The sequence below is a fragment of the Ruditapes philippinarum genome, unplaced genomic scaffold (assembly GCF_026571515.1).
Source record: "Ruditapes philippinarum isolate M1 unplaced genomic scaffold, ASM2657151v2 ctg396_1_1_1_1, whole genome shotgun sequence".
NCBI classification, from domain to species: Eukaryota; Metazoa; Mollusca; class Bivalvia; order Venerida; family Veneridae; genus Ruditapes; species Ruditapes philippinarum.
In genome coordinates, this window is record NW_026865475.1 from 185,175 (window position 1) to 207,441 (window position 22,267).

General features: G+C 32.7%; 1 protein-coding gene across 1 annotated transcript; it reads right to left on the bottom strand.

Annotated features, from left to right (window-relative positions):
• Positions 1 to 1,715: 1,715 nt before the first annotated feature.
• LOC132729212 (transcription factor TFIIIB component B'' homolog) lies at positions 1,716 to 17,581 on the bottom strand. The gene is made up of 12 exons (XM_060714929.1): positions 17,447 to 17,581; positions 15,406 to 16,026; positions 13,872 to 13,907; positions 13,316 to 13,562; positions 12,468 to 12,589; positions 11,112 to 11,303; positions 9,802 to 9,932; positions 9,076 to 9,170; positions 7,757 to 7,811; positions 6,481 to 6,636; positions 5,097 to 5,181; positions 1,716 to 3,912 (listed from the first exon to the last, which is right to left on the bottom strand). The coding sequence occupies exons 2-12, from the start codon at positions 16,017 to 16,019 to the stop codon at positions 2,499 to 2,501; spliced, it is 3,147 nt and encodes a 1,048-aa protein (XP_060570912.1). The 5' UTR covers positions 16,020 to 16,026; positions 17,447 to 17,581; the 3' UTR covers positions 1,716 to 2,498.
• Positions 17,582 to 22,267: the final 4,686 nt, after the last annotated feature.

Consider the following 22,267-nt stretch of genomic DNA (forward strand, 5'->3'; position numbering starts at 1 on the left):
TGCTAAATTGCCATAATAACAATAGATTTATATTAAAATTAACCACAAAAACAAATGTACTAAGTTTTCCTTCATATAGAATACACATGAGGTAGGTATACAAATAAAATCTGCATAATAACAATTAGTTTTTTGAGAAAAAAAAAAGATGATCAAATTAAGTAGATTCATTTTAGGATCAGAATTGTGAAAGAAAAGAAAATATTGCCACAGATTTTTTTATAAAGATTTACCAATTTTTCTCTTTGGAAAAAAATAATTTTCCTGAAAGTTTAGTTATTCTACAAACAGGTGTAATAAGACTATGGATAATTTCTGTGAATTAAAATCAAAATCAGATCGATTCTTTTAAAAGTTGATATTTCTACATGGTTTTTGAACATTATTGAAAGGGAAAAACTTAAAAACATTCCTATAAAACTACAAATTCACAAGGATTTTGGGGAAATTTTCCTTATAAAATGTGTGGACTGATTGACAAAGAGTGTTTAAAATAGCATATTTTGAGCAGGTGGTGATCTGGTGAGCTGAACAAAGAGGTAAAGCATTTAAAAAATACTAAAGCAGTACCATCAAAACAAACTTACATACCCAGTACTGGCTAAAATGATTTCAGTTTATCAAATGTAAATCTATCTCCAGTAGATATGCTGTCACACAGTGACAACAAGAGCGATCAGTGATCACATGTGTCGCCTCATGATGGCCAATTTCATGTTGGGACAAGTTTTGTGACAGACGGACAGTGCACAACTAGACTTGGTACTGATCATTCCTGTAAAGTTTGGATAAAATTGCACCAGTAGTTTATGAGAGGTAGTCTGGACAAGCTTTTGTGTATCTGGCAACACACAGAAAAAAACACCTTTTTATCAAAGGGCCATAACTCGGCCAAAAATCATTCATCCGGAAAATCCGTGCAATGTGCGCAAGCTACAGATCAATCCTGAAAAGTTTCATTGAAATTGCATTAGTAGTATAAGAGAAGTAGTCCAGACAAACTTTAAAAATAAAAATTATTAAAGGGCCATAACTATGACAAAAATCATTGAACCGGAAAATGCTGACAATATGCACAACTAGACTTGTAAAGTTTGGATGAAATTGCACCAGTAGTTTATGAGGAGTAGTCCGGACAAGTTTTGTGACGGACGGACAGACGACGGAGAAGTGATCCCTATATGTCGCCACTACTCCGTAGAGGTGACACAAAAAGCATAACATTGCAGTTAACAGTACTTGATATAAAAAGAGTAGACAATTGTTTTCCATTGTAGACAATATCTCATTTTAAAGACAGAAATTCCACAAAAGAATTTATGAGTCAGTTAGCTCAGTGAAATATAATACAAATGTACATAAATTTCACTTCCAAGTACAACAAAGACATGTACTTTCCATATCAATGAGAGATAATTTTATATTATTGAATGCTAGATGTATTTAGTACGATGACTGATATAGTTTATATTTCCCTGATAGAATAAAGCTTTTTCTTTGGTTGGGATTTTACTAATATGGATAGTCAATACCATAAATGTAACAGCCTCTCAGGGCAACTTTTGGTGGCGAAGGAAGTTCATAGGTGCCCCAGACATAGAAAAAAATCATGGTCCCTGGTGTATTTTAAACCCATAACAGTGGGATCAATAACCTTAAAGGGATTCCACTGGTGTTTTTTACATGGGGGACTGAAAATATTTAATTTGTTGAGATTTATGTACCATTTAATGAAGATCTAGACCAATAACTTATGTGCAAAATTTCAGATCATTTGCTCACTCTGTTATTCCTGAATATTAATTTTTATAGCTTAAAATAACCCAAAGAAAAAAGAGTTGCAATGTTTTTAACCCAAATTTGGCTAAAAATTGCACACAAAAATATCGATTTAAATTTATTGAAGGCATATTTCTCTATTATATCTTGCATATTATTTTTCCATTTGAAGTGAGCCAGTTAATGTATTCAAGAACTAAAAATTTCATGTTTTTAGGCTTTTGGACCTCAGTGGAGCTCCTCTCATTGGCAGGCTTGTTGATGAAACGGTATCTTATCAACTAGTGTCAAACACAACACATTGTAGTCATTGTACAACAATAATTTTACCAAAATGTCACTCTCAAATAATTTCATAATTTTCTTTCAAGTTTAATGTACATGAAAATTAAATTTGGAAAATTGCAATATTTTAAAGATAATATTTAGTATACGAGGCTGGAATTCTATTTTGATTTGAATTATTGACATGACAAAATTAATAATTGCTTACTTTAATGCTACTTGTACAGGAGACCCCATGCAACCTTTAATTATTTCATACAGGAATATGGAGCAAGGAAAAGGGAGCTAACCTCACATAAAATAATGACTACTTTAGCAACTCATCCAGACCTATACAGCAATAAGGTGCAAGGTCCAGAAGAAAGTTACCTTAACCACTAGGCCATGGAGGCCTTCAACTTTAATGCAAATCTTCACACAAACACAACCCTTTACTATCTGTTTTCAATTTCAACTTCATCTGAATTCAAATTTGTAAGATTAGGTTCAGATTGTGCCTCTTGAGTCACAATTTCTTCACTCACTTCATCTTTCATCTCAATCTTAGTGTCAACCTCAACTTCAACTTTTAAAATATTTTGTAAACCCGGTTCATTCAAAGTTGTATTATTTGTAGACTGATCTTGTAGATAAGATTGTATTGCTAATACATTTTCACTGTCTGGAGTTAATTGTGGTTCTAACTGTGTGGTAACATTGCTGTCCTGGAGATATGATTCACGTATTAATACAAACTCACTATCAACTGAGGTGTCCGCTACATCTGACTGAAGTGCTGTAGCGTTAGAAATATCACTGATGATTTCAGCCGTTATGTTTGATACTGTTGAATCAACTGAGGATGTATCAATTTTTTGTGAATCACTGACTGAAAATGGTATAGTACTAGAGGACTGGTCATGTGACCCGTCAGAAGGTTCATTGCTGGTTCCACTCTCTAATGTCATCTGCTGTTCGGAAAACTGGTCTGCATACACGACCTGATTTTGTGTCTGGCCACCACCATGTAGCCTGTATATATGAATAACTGTTTCCCCGCCTCCTTCAGGCATTACAGTAACTAATACATACTGGTCTGCATCTTCAGAGCTAAGCTGGGAATTATCATTGACTGGCATTGTATTTAACACTTGCAGTTGCTGTAACTGACTCTGACTGGTTCCCGGCTGTAACTGAGTGAAACCTGTTTCTTGTTGTGACTGACTCTGACTGGTTTCTTCTTGTAATTGATTATGACTGGTTACAGTTTGTAACTGACTCCTTGCTTGATTTAAATGAGTTAGACTGGTTCCTGGAAGTATATGACTAGAGCTGCCTCCAATTTCTGCTAAAGGCGCATTTCCAATCTGGTTATATTGCACTTGATTAAACTCACTGTTACTCCTCTGAATATTTGACTGAACTGGTGAGGAATACGTTTTGTTCAAATCAGGTATGTAAATACGCCTTTCTGACCTTTCAGAATTAGAATAATTTATAGTTTGATTAATTGAACCTGTATTCAATGATGTACTACTTCCTGAGTTAAATACAGGTATTTTAACAGAAGATCCTGCCCCTATTTTCTGGGGTTGCATAATACTGATACTTTGAATACCTGGAATATTAACGGGGACATTTTCAACACTGACATTCTGGTTATTTTGTGACCCCAATTTTGGCGTTCTGGCTTCTATAGGAATAAAAGAACCACGTTTATGTACTTTATTTGCTGGAACAGCCGTAAGTTTCTCTGACATATCCAGATTACCAGAATTATAACCTTCACCTTGGATACGACCTTTACTCATGTCCATCAGAATGTCAACAACCTCACCATCTTTCTGTGACACAGTTGGACCAGAATTTCTGAAATACAAAACATATTTTTAAGTTGAATGAATCAATTCAATATCTTTAATAATCTTTTCACTGTTTCTTCCCTTAATTAATAATAAGGAGTACTGAGTGAAAATTAGACCTTTAAACAAATTTGGATAACAAGATTTGAAATTTCACCGTAATGCAAAATGAGACTACTCTTTTTTTGATTGGTTTAGGCCGCACTAACACAGTGTATAGGTTATATGGTAACTGCGGAGAAAATCTCAGGGTAGAACCACTGACATTCCGTAAGCTAACTGGTTAGCTTTCTTACACCATACATGAAATAATCAAAGTCCCTGACGGGATTCAAACCCACAGCAGTGAGGGGCAAGTTGTTTGAAGTCAAGGACCTTAACAACTCAGCCATGGATGCTCCTGTTAAATGAGACCTTTAGTGCATACTGTGCATAATAACAAGTAGATAAGTAAATGAAAATCTTCTATAAGCTAACTAGATGACAATCTCAAATCAAACCATAGGTCACAGGTGCCCCCCTATCACCCACAGCTCACTGTTTTGTCTGTATACAGACAAACAAGACAGACAGCATTACAGGTTTGCAACAGTATATGAGAACTGTACAGTCTTGGGGACAGTTATTTAATGCAACTACACCAAGTAACGTAAAAGATATTCAAAGATTCTGTAACAGTAAAAAAACATGGTATTTAAATAAAATAATCCTCTAAACTACCACATCAATATGAATCTCCTTTTAACATAAAATGTCTTTAAGATAATGAAGATACATCCAGCTGGGAGTTTTTTTTAATAGGTTGGGGAAGCAGCCCTGCCCCCGAAAGCTCCTGGATTCTGATGATTTGGTATGCCCTAAAATCAATTTCCTGGACTCTTAATTTGACAAATATCCGACATTTTGACGCATCCGCGGATCCGCGGAAAATCGGCAGCCCTGGGGAATATTGTATGATTTTATGAAACATATCTATGGGGAAGCAGCCCTTAAACAGCCCCAGCAATAGAAGGAAAAAAGCGCTGTCCAGTACGTGTTTCCATTTTTTTAACTGCTCTCCAGATATCTCCCCCTCTTCAGTAAGAGTCATCAAAACACATTCAAAGCCTAGGTCTCAATCTATCAAATTTCTGAGGTGTTTAGCTATCTCCCAATTGGACAGACTAATCAAAGTGTATATAAAAGGAGAACCTTTTGCTGGATTTTATTGGTGTAAGATCCTCATCTTCATCTGTAGTTGATTCATCTTCAAAATAATTTTTCCTGGCTCTCTTTCCTAAATTAAAATATAAATTAAGGAAGTAAGTATTTAGTAAAACAAATTAAAACTAAATAAGTCAGGGAAATATTTAGTAAAACAACATGAACTGTTACAAAATACAAATCCCTCAAGTCAAAAATAACAAATTAATGGTGAAATTTCCTGAATTAGGATAATTTGACATTGACTTGATAGAGAAAAAAGAATAAAATGAATAAAATATCATGCCCCCAATTTATCAAAGCTAAGGGTATACACACAAGGGCTTGTATTAATATACAGAACAGAAAAAAGTCTGTTATCCTAGTAATAGATATTCTGTAAAGAATTGACCAACATCGAGAGTATTACATGCCAAACTTCTATGTAATAGTTTTAACAAGAATTTTAAATGCATACAGTTAATCTAAATACAATGTACATATATTTTCGGATAACAAATTTATATGGTAACCGTAAATGTCAATTCCACAGTTCATCTTTAATATTCATGATGATTTTTTTTATTTATTACCCTTCATTGAAATGGTAAAGAAATTGGAAGATTTCGAATCAAGATAACTTTAACATATATATGTAAAATATGTGGCAATTAAACACAAGGAGAAACAGTTTACTTCACAGTGACCTTGAACATCAAACACCTACTAAGGGTACAGCTCCATGCAATGAAAGCTACAGAATATTTCCTTCAAATTATAAAAGGCACAAGAAAGTAGCCCATGGGAAAAATTTACTTCAACAGAAAATCAAGCTTTAGAAAATCCCTTTTCACAGAAAAAAGCTTGCCTAAATTTTTGATAAAATGTGATGAATTTGTTAGACTGTTTGTTTGATTATTTTCAGTGTTTGACAGTAAGAAAAAGGGGCATAACTCTGTAATATGGGATCTGTGCCAATCATGTTTGATAAGCACAGAGAACAAGTGTGTGAAGTTTCAACCTATTCCCTTTAGTTGTTTTGAAGATACCAACTTGCAAGCAAAAACTTAACCAAAATATGATTGCCGGGGTGAGTACAATAACTTTATCTATTCTTCCAAAAGTTGAGCTAAAACTGAAGTATGAATGTTATTATCCTAAACATGATAAGTTGTTAAAAATTGGCCCATGTCAGATAAAAAGCTTATATAGAGTCGAGTCTAATTGCATTTGTCTGCAATCTGAACAGACTCTACACTGTTAGCTTCTCAATTTACTACATTTTGATAAGGAAATATGTTAAAAACAACAAAAACCAGTCTAAAATCAAAACTGTGCGAGACCAATTATACAAACTAGCAAAGTAAAAGATAGAGCACTTGTAAGATCTTACTTTTACTTGCTCTTTTTGAGGCAGAAGTTTTTGTATTGTTCTGCTCCTTTGCCTTTCTTTTCTTTTCCTTTTTCTTTGTACCTTCATCTTCATCATCATCATCTGAAGATTTGTCACAAGCATCAAATACAGTCGGGTCAAAATTGATCCTTTCTTCTGTAATGATAAAAAATATTTTTTTTAGTAAGAAATGAAAGATGAACAAAAGGCAGGCAAAAATAAACTAGTATGACTTATTTTGGATTGCAATCTTTAAGGCCAATTTATGCTTAAAACAAGAGAGATATGATGGCCCTGAACTTGCTCACCTGTATATAGGCCCCCGGGCGGGCCAATTTAACCAAGGATTTATTTGAAGCAAACTTTGGTAAGGAAACCTATTAGATGATTACATGATTTTAAATATGACAGTCCAATTATATGACCCAGGACATTTTATTTGAACAAATTTCTTGGTAACACTACAATGGAAATATTCATGCTTATATTAATATCCATAGTCTTTTGTATTATTACTTCATAAAGTAAAGATGGAAATTTTGGATAAAATACTTTAACATATTACTAATATAGGCATAAACCAATGGACTTTCTCCGCAGTGCCTTGAATTTCTCAAAACCTACTAGGGTAACCATGGATTGAACAATACTATGGCAGAACCCATGAAAGATGTTACTTATGCTAAATATCTTAAGCCAGCCTTTGCGTTTTTTAAAAGAAGATTTTTAACGTTTTTACAGTATACATAATAGGTAAAACAATGGCCCCATTGAAGGCGGGGTCAAGACTTTTAAGTTTTGATACAAACTTGAGTAGAAACTTATGAACAGTGTTATGCTAAAAAATCAACAACACAAAAACTCCCCTAATTTGTGTACATTTTAAGCCTCAAAAACATTCAAATAAGACCAGATTATCCTTCAGCATTCAGTGCTTTTTGTTTTACTTGGTGTATGGCTATTGTTTAACTGAAATAGTAAGTGACACGTTGTCCTTAAATGTAAGAAACTAAAAAACCAGCATAGTGTTAATAATACTTGTAGAATCCAAATTTGTTATGAAACATTATGTATTACTGCTATAACTTATATTTTTTTAAATAAATGGACAATGTGTGAAAAGAAGGCATAAAGCAGGTATTTTAAAGGTTTTCCCCATTAATATTAATTTTGGCACTAGTCCTTAAGTTGAATTCAGTAAAGAAATTTAAAAAGGAAGATATGCAAGTTATCAGAATTACAGTATTAAATTTTTACAAGAAAAGATAATGCTTACTCAGAACTTTGTCCACTAAAGCTTTGTTGATTTTCTCTTCTTTCTTGAATTTTTTCTGCAAAAATAAATCAGATTAACTTTGGACATGATACATACAGCATCAGTAAACAAGATACCAGCAAAATGTAACCCCCACCCCCCACAAAACCAACCCAAATAAATATGACCTCAAAGACTCATTATACCTCAGAAGTTCTATCATTAGGCCCATTATGACTCAGAAATTCTATCATTTTTATTTCACAAAAACTTTACATTATTGGTATCTTGTTACAGTTTCCAAAAAATACTCATATGCCATATATAGATAAACTAGCTATCATTGCTCGTTTTGCTTTGTCGGCAATTCCTATTTATAGTGAATAAGTATTTTGTATGGAAGTCAAAATAATACTTTGTTTACATTTTGCTACCTTAATGACACATTACTAAACATTCTGTGCTACTTTCTTCATCTGTAAAACATGTAACATACTCTTAATCCATTATAAGACATTATTTAACACATATTTGACATTTCTAAAGAATTTAAAAAATATGAATTTCTGAGGCATAATGAGCCTTTATAGTCTTTGCAGTAACATAATGATAAACTAATGTCATCTCATTTTTATCTTACTATCTAAAGACATGGATAATTTAAAACTTGACTAAATTGATAAATGTATGTCTTTCGATCTTAAACTTTGAACATATTTCTACATATTTTCTACATGTTCATTATAATAGACATTTATTTCAGCTTGAATGTGATGCAAGCTTGAAGAAGATTAATTGAACTTCTTGCCAGCTAGCCTATCACATATTGATGTTAAAGCCGCATGCCTCCAGGTGAGCCAAAATATTTCAAGAAAATCAAAATCAAAATCAAACAAAATGCACTAAGATTTTATAAAAAAGAAAATGATTAAAGTAATAAATTACATGATATGTACTTTGCAGTATTAATCACCATACTTCCACTGCATGACTGATGCAGTATTGGCTATTTTTGCTTATTCTGACCTTTGTTTATGTGTTCAGACATTTCTTTATTTAAATTTATGTTAAATTTATGTGGATTGTAAGCTCTGCTTGCAATGTATAGACTACTATCTTTCTTGACTTCACAATGTTTTACTTTAAAATATATTTTCAAAATTTTCATGAAAATTAGAATGTATATGATGGCATGCTGCTTTAAATGAGACAACATAGTTGCGATCAAAGTAGGGTCCGAAACCATAATTCCTGAATTTAGAGGTAGACACCTTTAAAACAAGGCCACTGCTTTCCTGGTACTATTTCTATCTAATCTTCCAACACACATGTAGTCTTACCTTAATTTCAAGCCTAGTTCTGTTTGGGAAAAGTTGATTTATTAGAAAGAAGTCTATACCAATCATGGCCAGTGCTTTGTAAAATTTCTTGGTTTCTGTAAATAAAATCATATACTTTTTGTAAAAAAGAGTAATCAAAACATTCAAAAAGTTCAGCTCTTTTCTTCAAACTGATGTCAACAAAACAAATACATGAAATTATAGTTTTTGAGCATTTATAACATAGCAGATTTTGATTTCAGTCTAAAAATATTGTCATGATTGTAAATAAATATAATATAACAGCTTCCATATTTTAACTCTTATTGTTGGGCTTTAACCCTTTACCTCATATATACGCGAAACAACGCACTTTCGACCCCCCCTCTTTAGCCATTTTTTACAAAATGCTCATGAAGTAACGGGTTAAATCAAACAAAAACTGTCAAGATCTTATGTTAACTTTCCAGCTTTACAGGTTGTGGAAGACATTCTCAATGCATTATTTCAAGCACAATGGAGGACTTGTGTTGTTTAGTGCTGCACACCTTCTCTTAGCTACCCTTCCTCACATAAAAAAATTCAAATTTCCTAGCAGGTTTAAACCCTTTTTTATCAAAGTCAAAGTATTTTGATGTCAGTGTCCTTACTAAGTATAATTTCCTCGAACTAATATTTCATACTACAAGCTTAAACCTTGCTATACAAATAATATAAAAGTTGATTATAATTTCACTTGGTTGATACCTTTTTTTGTCCATCTTTTAGACCGATGTCTTGTTCTGAAGCTGCCATATGTTGTGAACATATCTGTCTCATCGATAATGTCATTTATCTTGTTGGATTCCTTATCCAGATCTGGACCTTTTACTATCAAACTGCAAAAACAAGCAACACAAAACTGAGCAATGAATTAGTTTAGTAGTTTTTAAGTTTATTTAAGTCTCATCAAATACATGTACATATACATTGTAATACAAATTATACACATTCAAATAAACTTAAAATACATGTAAATGGTCATTTTTATTTAAAATTATAAGAGACTATATGTATGTTGTTACAAACATGTTACAGGTATCATAATATACAATCCTTGAATGCAAAAATTATATATAAAAAACCACTTTTGACTGCTGAATTAATTGAATAGGCTTCTCTGATTGTTCCATTGTTAAACAGTTCAGTAACATCAGTTACCTGCTACATTTTTCTATAAAGACCTGCCTAATTTTAAAGTGACATTATACCCATTCAAGTGTAAATTGTGAGTAGGCAGGTAAAAGTCAAAATAACTTTACAATTTGCCATAATTGTGTTCAATTCTATACTTTACTACGGAAAATTAATCAATAATATATGTGATATATGAAAATTCTATAAATATCTTTCTGAATGAATCGGCAACATTCATTTTTAAAAAAGAGAGTGGGCAGTTTTTTTTTATAATTTACATAGTTTTAATATTTATCCGTATAATTTTTCACTATTGATTATTGCTCTCAATAACCATTATAAAATTATGTCTTTTGAAATATATTGCTCATTCAACTGGACAGCAGAAAATGAGCATAATGTCACTTTAAATTTATCCTTTATTAATAAAAATGTATATCATGATGAAAATCTGAAAGTTGGTTTACCATTAATATATAGCCTGATCAGACTGTATGGATATGCAATCTGGCATAGCACTATACTGGTGGGAAAAACTTTATAGATTTAGTATCGGCATTTTATCTGAAATTCCTAGCAATTTCTTTGATATATATATGATTGTGAAAAAAATGTTTTTAGACACAAAAAAAATAAATGTATTTACAAAATATTATACCTAATTGTCTTATACAAAGAAAAGTTACATTTGCCTAAACTTAGTCCAAAAAATGTTTACTTCATAACATCAGCATTCCTACATCATACTGACTTGCTTTTACTTCATTTTCTTTATAGGTGACTTTTCATATAAAATAAGTTTTATACTTTATAACTACATTGTATATAAACATTATATAATTCACACACACAACACACTCAAATTGCATTATAAAATCTACCTTTTCTCATTAATAACTATATTTCCGTCAGGTCCTATGGTGACTTGTGGAACAGGTAATGCATCATCTTCTGGTTCAGGTTCCTTCTCCACTTCTGTTATCACAACTTTCTCTCCGGTATCAACTTCTTCCTCCACATTCTCTTTCTCTGCAGCTTTGGCAACTGTAGCTGTCCCAGTCTTAATCTTTGGTCTGAAATAAATGTGAGTATATATTAATATTTCAGACACTTGGATGTTTGAGTAAGAATATTTTGCACAAACTTATTCAGACAAATAACAACAAAGATGGTCAGCCAACAGTATAGAGCCTGCTCAGACTGTACATATGTGCAGGCTAACCTAGCTCTATAGTGGTGGCAGAAACTCAACACCTTTCTTTCCCAAATGAGTAAGGGTTAAGAAATTTCACTTTTAAGGCTTAGTTTTTATTTTTCACATTAAGCAACCAGACTTTCTATCACTTTATGTTTATTAACCCCTAAAATGTAAAACATTTTGAGTGAACTCGTATCGTCCATCTTTTAATCATTATCTGTAAAAAAAAAACAATTATCTTTTAAGAGATATTTTAAAGTATGTAGTGACTGAATAAGGATTAGAACAGTGCATACTACTATCAGATGGTACGAATGACTAAAATCATTTGCTGCTAGTAGGAATATTGTAGAGCTTTTTTTTTCAAATGAGTGGTACATGTATATTATAAAACATTTTTTTATGAAAGTCATATCTCATAAATAGAACGTTGTCAAACATTAAAATTCATAAAATGAAGATATGTTTTATTATATAAATTATATATACATCTGACACCATACTTAAAATAAGGTGTCCTTCTTATTTGATCAGATCTTAAGTCACACTGACACTGTTAAGGCATATTGCAACTTTCCATAAGTCTTAGCACCGCACTTCTGTAAGCTAGCTGGTTTGCTTACTCATATAAAGGAATTCTAAGTCCCTAAAATAAAATCGGTCTGATTTTTCCTTTGTATAAAAGCCCTCTTGAGTAAGGGTTCCATTTTTCTTTGGTTTGGTTTTACATCACAACAAGGAAGTGTAAGTAACTTGGTGACTTTCCAGCTTTAACGGTGCAGGAAGACCACAGCTGTCCTTCCGTGTATAATTTCACGCACCAATGGGCACCTGAGTAGAACCACAGTAAGCTAGCTGGATAGCTTCCTAACATGAAAGAATCCAAAGTCCTGTCAGAATTTGAACCCACAGTGGTAAAAGGCAAGAAGCTTGAAGTCAACAGCCTTAACTACTCTGCCACAGAGGCACTAAAGGTTCCATTAATAAGGTTCCAATGGAACCTTTAATAAGTAGAGGTAATACATTTGTAGGTACTTACTTCATAGGATTGTTGGATGGATTCCATCGTATAAGGTCCTTCATTTTCATAGTTGTTCGGTCAGGTGGTTGGTCTGTTGGTGCAGTCACCTTTGGCTTCTTTTGCCGTTTCACAACCGGTGGCTGTAAAACAATCATATTTACTGATATGAAATATATAATCATAAATGTTCACCAAGGTGGTGAAATTAAATAACACTTCTAAATCTGGTAATGGTCTTGTTCTGCTTTTGAATGGAACTTCCCAATGTCAAATTAGTGAATTCAATATAACAAAAACAATGTGACAGCACTCATGTCTTTTTTGCCTATTAATTGGAAAACAAGCATTACAAAGGATTTTCCTATGTTTAAAAATACTTTGCATATTTCTGGTAAAAAAATAATCATACTGATTTATGGGTTTTGGTCAGTTATTTACAATTATTACTCTTAAGACATGAGTGCTTTAGTATGTCTTGTGAAGACAGAAATTGCATGCAAAACTATTAACCTGGATTTTTTCAACATGTGGTATAATTCCCAAAATAGTATAACTTGACATACAATTGATCTACAGTTAATATGACTAAGAAGACAGCTGTGAAATTTCAAGCAAATACAAACAAATAAAAAAAGGTTCCTTCGAAAACCATAATCAAGTGTTACTCAAACTCCCTTATTTTTCAAACAGTAAAGCTAAATATTGATCAGTCTGTAACATACATATAAACTATACACCAATTCCATCAATATATACCGTCAATACAGCGTCTCTATTTATTTAATATTATTTCAAAATTTTAGTTTTGCCCTATTTTTTTGTTGAAATAAAAAATATACAATGTCTTGCAGAGAGACTATATGTACCTCTGAAGTACTTAATGTCCTGGCCCTCTTTTCTGGTGACACTGGAATCGTTGGTGTAGGGTGTTTTAATGGAGACTTCAGTATACTACTAATGGGAGTTGCTGGAGGTTTTGGCTGTAGCTGTGTCAGGGTAGGGGTGCTGGGTAATGATTCTGAGGTCTCTGGTTTGTTCTTGTTAGCCTTCAACTCCTGTATGGATGGTTCAGTCACAAGTATCTCTGGAATTTTCTTTGGTGACTCGCTGACACTAAAGGGAACAAAGTAATGTTTCCCATAAAAAACTTTGCAAAAAGTTTGATCTTAAAAAGATGACACTGAACAAAGAAAGGTTACACATAAACTTACCAATTGAAAATTTAAAAGTGAACTTAATAATAATATTTAATGACCTCTTTATAAAGTTTGCTTTAAGAAATTCTCCAGTAAATACTACAGACTTACTTTCAACAGTTTTTTGATATAATCTTAAATTCAATTTTATTGTAAATCAACAATAAAATTTATAAAATTGAATCTAACAGATTATTGTATAGGCAGCAGTAAAATAATCACATACCTAGCATTTGATGCTTCTTCTTTGTTTGCTGGTTCCCTGTAAATAAAATATAATGTTTTTTTTTTATATATGTATGTATGTACGTACTCGGCATTCAAGACATTTTGTAATCTCTACTTGAGAAGATATGAATAATTCAATATCAAATAAGTATGGAGATGAAAAATAAAGCTACTAAGAGCCATCAGTAAGACTGCATGCTCAACTATTCTCAGTGCCTGACAGTATAAAAGAGGCATTACTCTGTTAACAGGTAACTTAAAGTTACATTAAATGAATATGTAAAAATATTTTGCCGTCGGCCGAATAACCAAGCATTCTACTGTTTTATTAACCTTTTTAACAGTCTTGTTGAAAATCTCATCAAATATTGTTCATAAATTACGATTTTAAACGGAAAACCCCACGGTAACACTAAAGTTCGTATACGAATTTTAACATGCAAATGAAGACTATAATCAGTTCATGTATGTGCTATGTCACAGTGTTATAGTTGCTATACAGAACACAGCAAATACGAGATTTTCATGTGCATACACACTTTAACCGTTTTAGCTTCACAGTGCACTTGGCATGGCGTTCAGGAAGGAGTAATCATCTCATAAATATATTAAATTTGTATGAAAACAACCGTTACAATGCGTAAATATACCGTTATATTAGGACTGCTACTTATAACCATGTTTGTTGATTTAATATTGATGTACGGATGACCCGAAGGCGGAGTTTCTGATGCAAATTCCGATTTCGCCACAATGAGGTCGCAGATTTTTATGCTTATAAAACTCATTTTGGTTGCCTTGACACCATAATAAGATCTGGAGTCGATATAAAACCAAATTTACTAATGAAATGTCGCTATTTCTGTTTTTAAGTAATTCATTTAATGTAACTTTAAGAGTTTTGAGACCCATATCCAGTATGTTAGATACATGTAATCACAGAGAACAAATGAGCCGCATCATGACAAAACCAACATAGTGCGTTTGCGACCAGCATGAATCCAGACCAGCCTGCGGATCCGCGCTAGTCTGATCAGGATCCATGCTGTTCGCTTACAAACCCTATAACAAGTAGAGAAACTGATAGCGAACAGCATGGATCCTGATCAGACTGCGCGGATGCGCAGGCTGGTCTGGATCCATGCTGGTCGCAAAAGCACTATGTTGGTTTTGTCATGACACGGCTCAAATGTGTGAAGTATCAATCCATTCCCTTCAGTCACTTGGATATACCAAATCTGAGTGTATTATTTTTAAGTACTTTTTGTTTTCTGTATGTCACAGGGTCAGAAAAAATTTACAAATGTAAATATGCGTAAATTATTGTAGTCTTTTAGATTAATATATTTCAATTTCTACAGTATTTACTAAGGTAACAGTCATTTAAACTTAACTTGAGCAATAATTAGTCTACATTTTAAAATGGGAGAATACATGTACTTTGCACATAAACAAATGAGTTTTCAAAGAGATGTACAAATTTTAATTTTTTTGGGGGTTCCTATAAAAATAAAATTCACTTCAGTACTTACTTTATTCTCCTTCTACCTGCATCAGCAAGGTTAGGTTTTGCCTTGGGAAACCTTGACCTTCTCTGTATAACTGAATTTGTTTTAGATCCATCATCTGTATTGTTCTTTTCTATATGAGTTTCTTCTTTTCCTTCATTTTTCACACTGTCTAATTTACACTCATGATTTTCTGATTTATCTTCTTTAGGCTGTACTTCAGAAGCTTTTGCCACCTGTGGTTCAGGCTTAGTGCCTCTAGCAGCAGAAATATTAACTTTTCCAAACTTCCTTAGTCTTGCTCTTGTTGGCAGCGCTGGTATATCAGTATTGTTGACATTGGCACTTTTACTTTCTGTTTCAAGATTTTTACCATCAGATTTATCTTTGTTTATATCTGAATTAACAGTTGTTGTCTGTAATTCAACTTTCTCAGCCTCTTCTTTACTACTATTTTCATTTGGAGGGTTTATAAAACTGTCCTTTTTGGTGTGCTTGCTAATGTCAGTTTCTGCTCCTGCCTCACTTTCTTTACTTGAGTCTTTACCAGATGGCTTTGGCACTGATTTTTGTCCTGGTCCCTTAGGCCCCCCAAGGATATTTGGTTTGACCTGTAGTCTGGATCTTCTGGTTGCCATTTTAAACCTGGAACAAAATTAAAAACATGCAGTTCTAATCAGTGACTTAAAAATTCATTGTGTGCAAAGAAATGTTTGTTAAGCATAAACTTGAGATATAATTAACAAACTTAAAGAAAAATACTTGAGTAAGCATGTTGTAAAATGATACAAGACAATGAGATAATTTGCAAATTCAGTGACTCATTGCTATGTTGCAGGAATTTACCAGCTCTGTTATCTTTTATGCAGGCATATTTACCTGTTGCGTTTTATGTTACTGAAAGTTTTGACATCAGTGATCTGCTAAAACCTCAATCCTGTCAATTCAACCACAATTGCTGCATTTTTCTTCATTTGTGAATGGTGCCATAAAAAGACATGAAGACTGTTCACAGGTATTAAAAAGGTGTTATGCCATAACTGATCTTTAAAACTGTCTGTGCCGAATGACCAGGAAAAATCAATCTCGTAATCACGTCAAATATTTTGGCAAGATTGTGGCCGAGTGCAGAATTTTATTTTTACCTGTCCAAATCTATTAGGTAGTTCATGGTCGTATTAATAAGTTTTTTCAAAGTCGACGGTAGGCTTATCAACAGATTATAGGATGCATCATTTCAGGATAGACTCCGGGGTCTAAACCAGGAGTATATATAAGGTTAATTCCATTTCCTTTAGTTCATTAAATACAAGTTTTACTACTGGTGTCTACAGTGTTGCATCTAGGCCCTGCGATTGCGCTATTTGCGCATATTTCATACAGATCGCGCATTTTGATGAAGTCAATGCGCGCCAAGTCGTGCATCTGACAATCTTTTCAACTTAATTCAGTTTTTCTTCATCGTATCTTGTAAGTTTCAGCCATGTTTGTTTTCACTTGTGGTAATGACTAAAATACATACTAAATTGCGTGTATCAGCGGACTGGATCATCTTGCATATGTTTGTAGTATTCGTCAATAGATCTTTTTCATTTTTTCTTTTTCTTTTGTTGAGCAGAAGATAGCTGTCAAAAGTGCCTAAATGTAAAATAAATGAATTCTTTTCGGTATGTCATATTGTAAGGTAAATGTATGTCCCCCACATTTTTTTTCAAATCCCCCACTTTTTTCAGTTGAGTGGGGGACAATCGCTCATAATTTTGAAATTCTAGATGCAACACTGTGTCTACTCCAGGAGAGTGCCTAGTTTAATGGGCATATGCTTCACTTAACTACATGGCATGCTTGATAAATGAATATGAGCTTATCAGATACCTGGCAAGATTACATTTCCCCCACCGGTCTTTCTTTAGCGTTCACGTCATATCATAGTTACATGATAGTATATCAAGTGCACGTTGAAGAGCTTAACTTAAGGCTAGCAGCTGTCCACCACAAGCATGACCTGCGATTGACTGTCCGGATAAGGGCAAATTATCATAACGTTATAGAAATTACTACTGACCTGTGACTTTTCCAGTAACAATGCTGAATAAAAAATGTTTTTGTCAAGTAGTGTGTATCAAAACATTGCTTAAATAGTGTGTATGTTCATAAATTGCTGAAAATGTCATCATATTACGATCCGAGTCTCTGAAGGCTTGCATTTATAAAGTTTATGCGGTATTGACACAAAGTACTGAAACTACCAGAAAGATTAGAAAGAACCAATACGACATCTTTTTTGCTTTCTTGTATTTAGAGACAAGAAGCGAACAGTTAGTGACTTTCTACAAATTTAAAGAATCATTCAGTATGGTTAATGCTGCGAAATGACATTAAAAAATAACGAAAGATCGCTTACCTGTAATCCATTGCTAAAAAAGGTCATATAAATTCTGCTTTGCTGGTGGCCTTGTGTGGGTGTGTATATATTGTTCTTTCTCTTGCCAACTGCTTAACGGATTTCAGGGGCTATAACTCGTTAACATGTCAACTGGTCTGCCTGGGACATGCCAATGATATGTCCATCTCTTTTTCGTATTGATGGTTCCCATAAAATTTTGTTGAATTCCAGTAAGCATTTGCTAAATAATTGTGCAGAAAAAAGGTTATCCTGTTAACTTACAGCAAAACTATTCAGGCCATAACTATAATTTGAATGGTCCAACCAGTGCAAGGCAACACTACATGTAACTCCTTTTTGAAACAAGAGAAATGACAGCCTGATGACCGCCAATTAAGCAGTTGTATTGAGAATTGTGATTGGACAGTTAAAAAATCGGACAACCGAAAAACCTGTGAAATATGTGAAAGTACATTTGTATTTGAGGTACCAATTTATCCTGTAAAATTTCATTCCAGTTGCATTAGCAGTATGAGAGAAGAAGTGCGAAGAAACTTGAGAAATAACAAGAGCTGTCGGTAGGACAGCACGCTCGACTATTCTAAGTGCTTGATAGTAAAAGAGCCTTGATAACGTAAAATTTAGAGCTTTGATAATGTTAAATTTTCTAAGTTCACAAAAGGGCTAATTTTTTTTTATAAATTCATGTTATAGGCCTTAGAGACAGTCTAATTATACAGTATTGGCTTGACTATTCGGAAGGTAATGTCACAAGGGTGTTTTATTGAGTATAATAATACTAATTACCTATGAATACATAAAATTGACAGAAAAGGTACAAAGGCTTGTTATTAAGATGTTTTATCAAGTAAATCACTGCTTTATTATTATGAATGCATATAATTGTCCCAAAAAAGGCACAAACCCTTCAGTAATTATAGAGATAACGGCTTACAAGCAAAACTTTACCATGAATTTCTAAGTTGAAAAAGGGGAGAAAAATCAGCCTAAATGCAAGATAGAATTATGGATCTTTGTCAGTGACCTACAATTATGACCCTAAATGCATATGTGAAGTTTTAAATAAATATCTTTAATAGTTATTGAGATATGTAAAACTTGCATGTAAACATTAACCAAGAGACTAAGTAGAAAAGGGGATATGAATCAGCCTTAATGCAGGATAGAGTTATGGAACTTGGTCAGTGACATACAATTATGACCCTCAAATTATGACCCTAAGTACATGTGTAAAGTTTCAAGTAAATATCTTTGAAGACCTTTAACCAAAACTTTCTAAGTTTCAAATTTAAGGGGCAAATAGTTCTGCAAATATTGCAGGCAGAGTTATGCAATTTTGCAAACTGATGTACATTGTTACTATAAAAAAGTATTTAAAATTTCAATTGAATATCTCAAGCAATAATTGAGATATTTGACTTTACAAAAAAACTTTAACCAAAATTTCTAAGTTAAAAAGGGGCATAATTATGTCAATATTGTAGGCAGAGTTATCCAACTTGTCAATCTGATGTACCTTGTTACTATAAATAAGTATTGTAAGTTTCAATTGAATATCTCAAGCAATAATTGAGATATTTGACTTTACAAAAAAACTTTAACCAAAATTTCTAAGTTAAAAAGGGGCATAATTCTGTCAATATTGTAGGCAGAGTTATCCAACTTGTCAATCTGATGTACCTTGTTACTATAAATAAGTATTGTGAGTTTCATTGAATATCTCAAGAAATAATTGAGATATTTGACTTTACAAAAAACTTTAACCAAAATTTCTAAGTTAAAAAGGGGCATAATTCTGTCAATATTGTAGGCAGAGTTATCCAACTTGTCAATCTGATGTACCTTGTTACTATAAATAAGTATTGTGAGTTTCATTGAATATCTCAAGAAATAATTGAGATATTTGACTTTACAAAAAACTTTAACCAAAATTTCTAAGTTAAAAAGGGGCATAATTCTGTCAATATTGTAGGCAGAGTTATCCAACTTGTCAATCTGATGTACCATGTTACTATAAATAAGTATTGTAAGTTTCAATTGAATATCTCAAGCAATAATTGAGATATTTGACTTTACAAAAAAACTTTAACCAAAATTTCTAAGTTAAAAAGGGGCATAATTCTGTCAATATTGTAGGCAGAGTTATCCAACTTGTCAATCTGATGTACCTTGTTACTATAAATAAGTATTGTAAGTTTCAATTGAATATCTCAAGAAATAATTGAGATATTTGACTTTACAAAAAACTTTAACCAAAATTTCTAAGTTAAAAAGGGGCATAATTCTGTCAATATTGTAGGCAGAGTTATCCAACTTGTCAATCTGATGAACCTTGTTACTATGAATAAGTATTGTAAGTTTCAATTGAATATCTCAAGCAATAATTGAGATATTTGACTTTACAAAAAACTTTAACCAACGCAGACGCGGACGCCAGGGCGACTACAATAGCTCTCATATTCTTCGAATAGTCAAGCTAAAAATCAGTCAATTGCCATACCTCTGACAAATATCATTGAACCCCAGGCAACACAAAAGTTATTAACATGCCAAAACAACTTTTATTCAAGGGCAATAACTCAGTAGCAGCTTCTTTATAGCAAGTCATAGCTTCTGAGTAGTGGGCATCATAAAAAACATGAATGGACCAAAACATCTTTTATTCAAGGGCCATTCAATACTCTGCATAAAAAACTCAACCGAAAATCCTGTTTAATGTGCCTTAGTACTTGAGGTACCGATACATTTCATTCAAATTGAATTAGAAGTATAAAAGAAGTCGTCCAGACAAACTTTAAAATAAAAATCATTAAAAAGCCATAACTCTGACAAAAATCATTAAACTGGAAAATGCGATGATATGCACAACTAAGCTCGGTACTGACCATTCCCGTAAAGTTTGTATGAAACCCCCCGATAGATTTTGTCTATCCCCTAAGATCAGAATGATGGATGGATGGGCAACGCCAAAACAATATCCACCTCCCACTGCCACAGCCGACAGGCTCTTCCACAAAGACACTTGCACCTTTTCTCCTCGAGTTTGAATTTTGCTAAGGGATATTTGCTTTCAGGCAAGGATACTATCTTCTTAGTTAAGGGAAAACCCCTTACCTTGATACAAAATTTGTAGAGGAACTGGGGCATTACAATGTATTATAAATCAGTTTAGAGTAAATTAAGACTCAAACAATATAGAATGCTGATATCTTCAGTGGGTATTACCAACTACTCAGAAATAGAAAGCATACAACTTAATTTTCAATATTTATTTTAGACTGTTTGAAATGTCATATTGTCTAATGTCTGTCAAGAAGTATATACAAATGACAGTCACTTAATATCTTATAATTTCATATTTCTGTTATTTTTCATACAAAAAATAATCTGAACATCATTGTTTGTCAAGTAATTATTACAATAATACATAGAAATGAGTACCATGCATTTTGAATATTTTTTTTCTTAATGCTCTCATGAATGCAGCCCCCCCCCCCCCCCCCACCCCTCAACCCAAAAGAACAAAACATGCACTTCCAGAATGTACGCAACTAATATAAAAAGATATTCATACAAGTTTTACTGATCTTCCAACTTCGGTTAAGCTAAACAAATTATAATAAATTGTCATTTTAAGTGTAACTTTAAAACTTGACAGAATAAGAGCAAATTCTTAATTTCCTATGACATTATGTATGTATAAAAGAAGTTTACACTTACAGGGGACCAAGCTTTAAAAGTTGTAGAGTGGATGATAACAAAATATTTAACAATCAAGCGGTAATAGATGTGTCATGATATAATATTATATTGCAATATGTAGCTGAACATTATATATCATGAAACAAGTTCACATTCTAGTAGCATATTGTGACAATCTTAAGTGCTAAAATACACATAATGTTGACATTTAACAATTTTTTTTCCATTCCTAGTATGTACATGATCTTTTCTGTTATTAGCACTTTATACTGTTTCTGTGTAACTTAATCTACAGGACTGATATCATAAATTGTAAATACAAATGAACATACTAATTAAGCCAAGGTGTATCCTATTTAAATAAATAGAATTATAAGCAAGTAAAACAATAAATAAATTGTACAATTATGATGTTTATACACATGTTTATACCCTAGTGTTCTCTATGACCACCTTTATAAAGAATCCCTATCCATCAAAGAGATGGTGAACAGGACAAAACTTGAAAAAAATTCAAAGTTACTTCTTGATCAATTTCAAGTTCATTTAAGTTAAATTAGCGCCTTTGAAATTTTGGTTGCAAAATACAAAATTAAATTGAAATTTTGGTTGCAAAATACAAAATTAAAGAATGACTAATTTACGGTTAGGTTCCCAATAAAAAAAAAATCATATAATTATGGATGTCTATGAAAATTAGGATATACTTCTGACTTAATAATTACAAATAAATAGCCACCTCTTTAAAACTGTGAGCACTTTGACTATATTGCATGT

Coding starts and splice junctions, on each gene's coding strand:
- LOC132729212 (XM_060714929.1), bottom strand. CDS start 16,019: ATGGCAACCAGAAGATCCAGACTACAGGTCAAACCAAATATCCTTGGG. Junction 13,908..15,405: donor GCAGGTAGAAGGAGAATAAA/GTAAGTACTGAA, acceptor TTTTATTTACAG/GGAACCAGCAAACAAAGAAG. Junction 11,304..12,467: donor CCATCCAACAATCCTATGAA/GTAAGTACCTAC, acceptor CATTTATTTCAG/ACCAAAGATTAAGACTGGGA.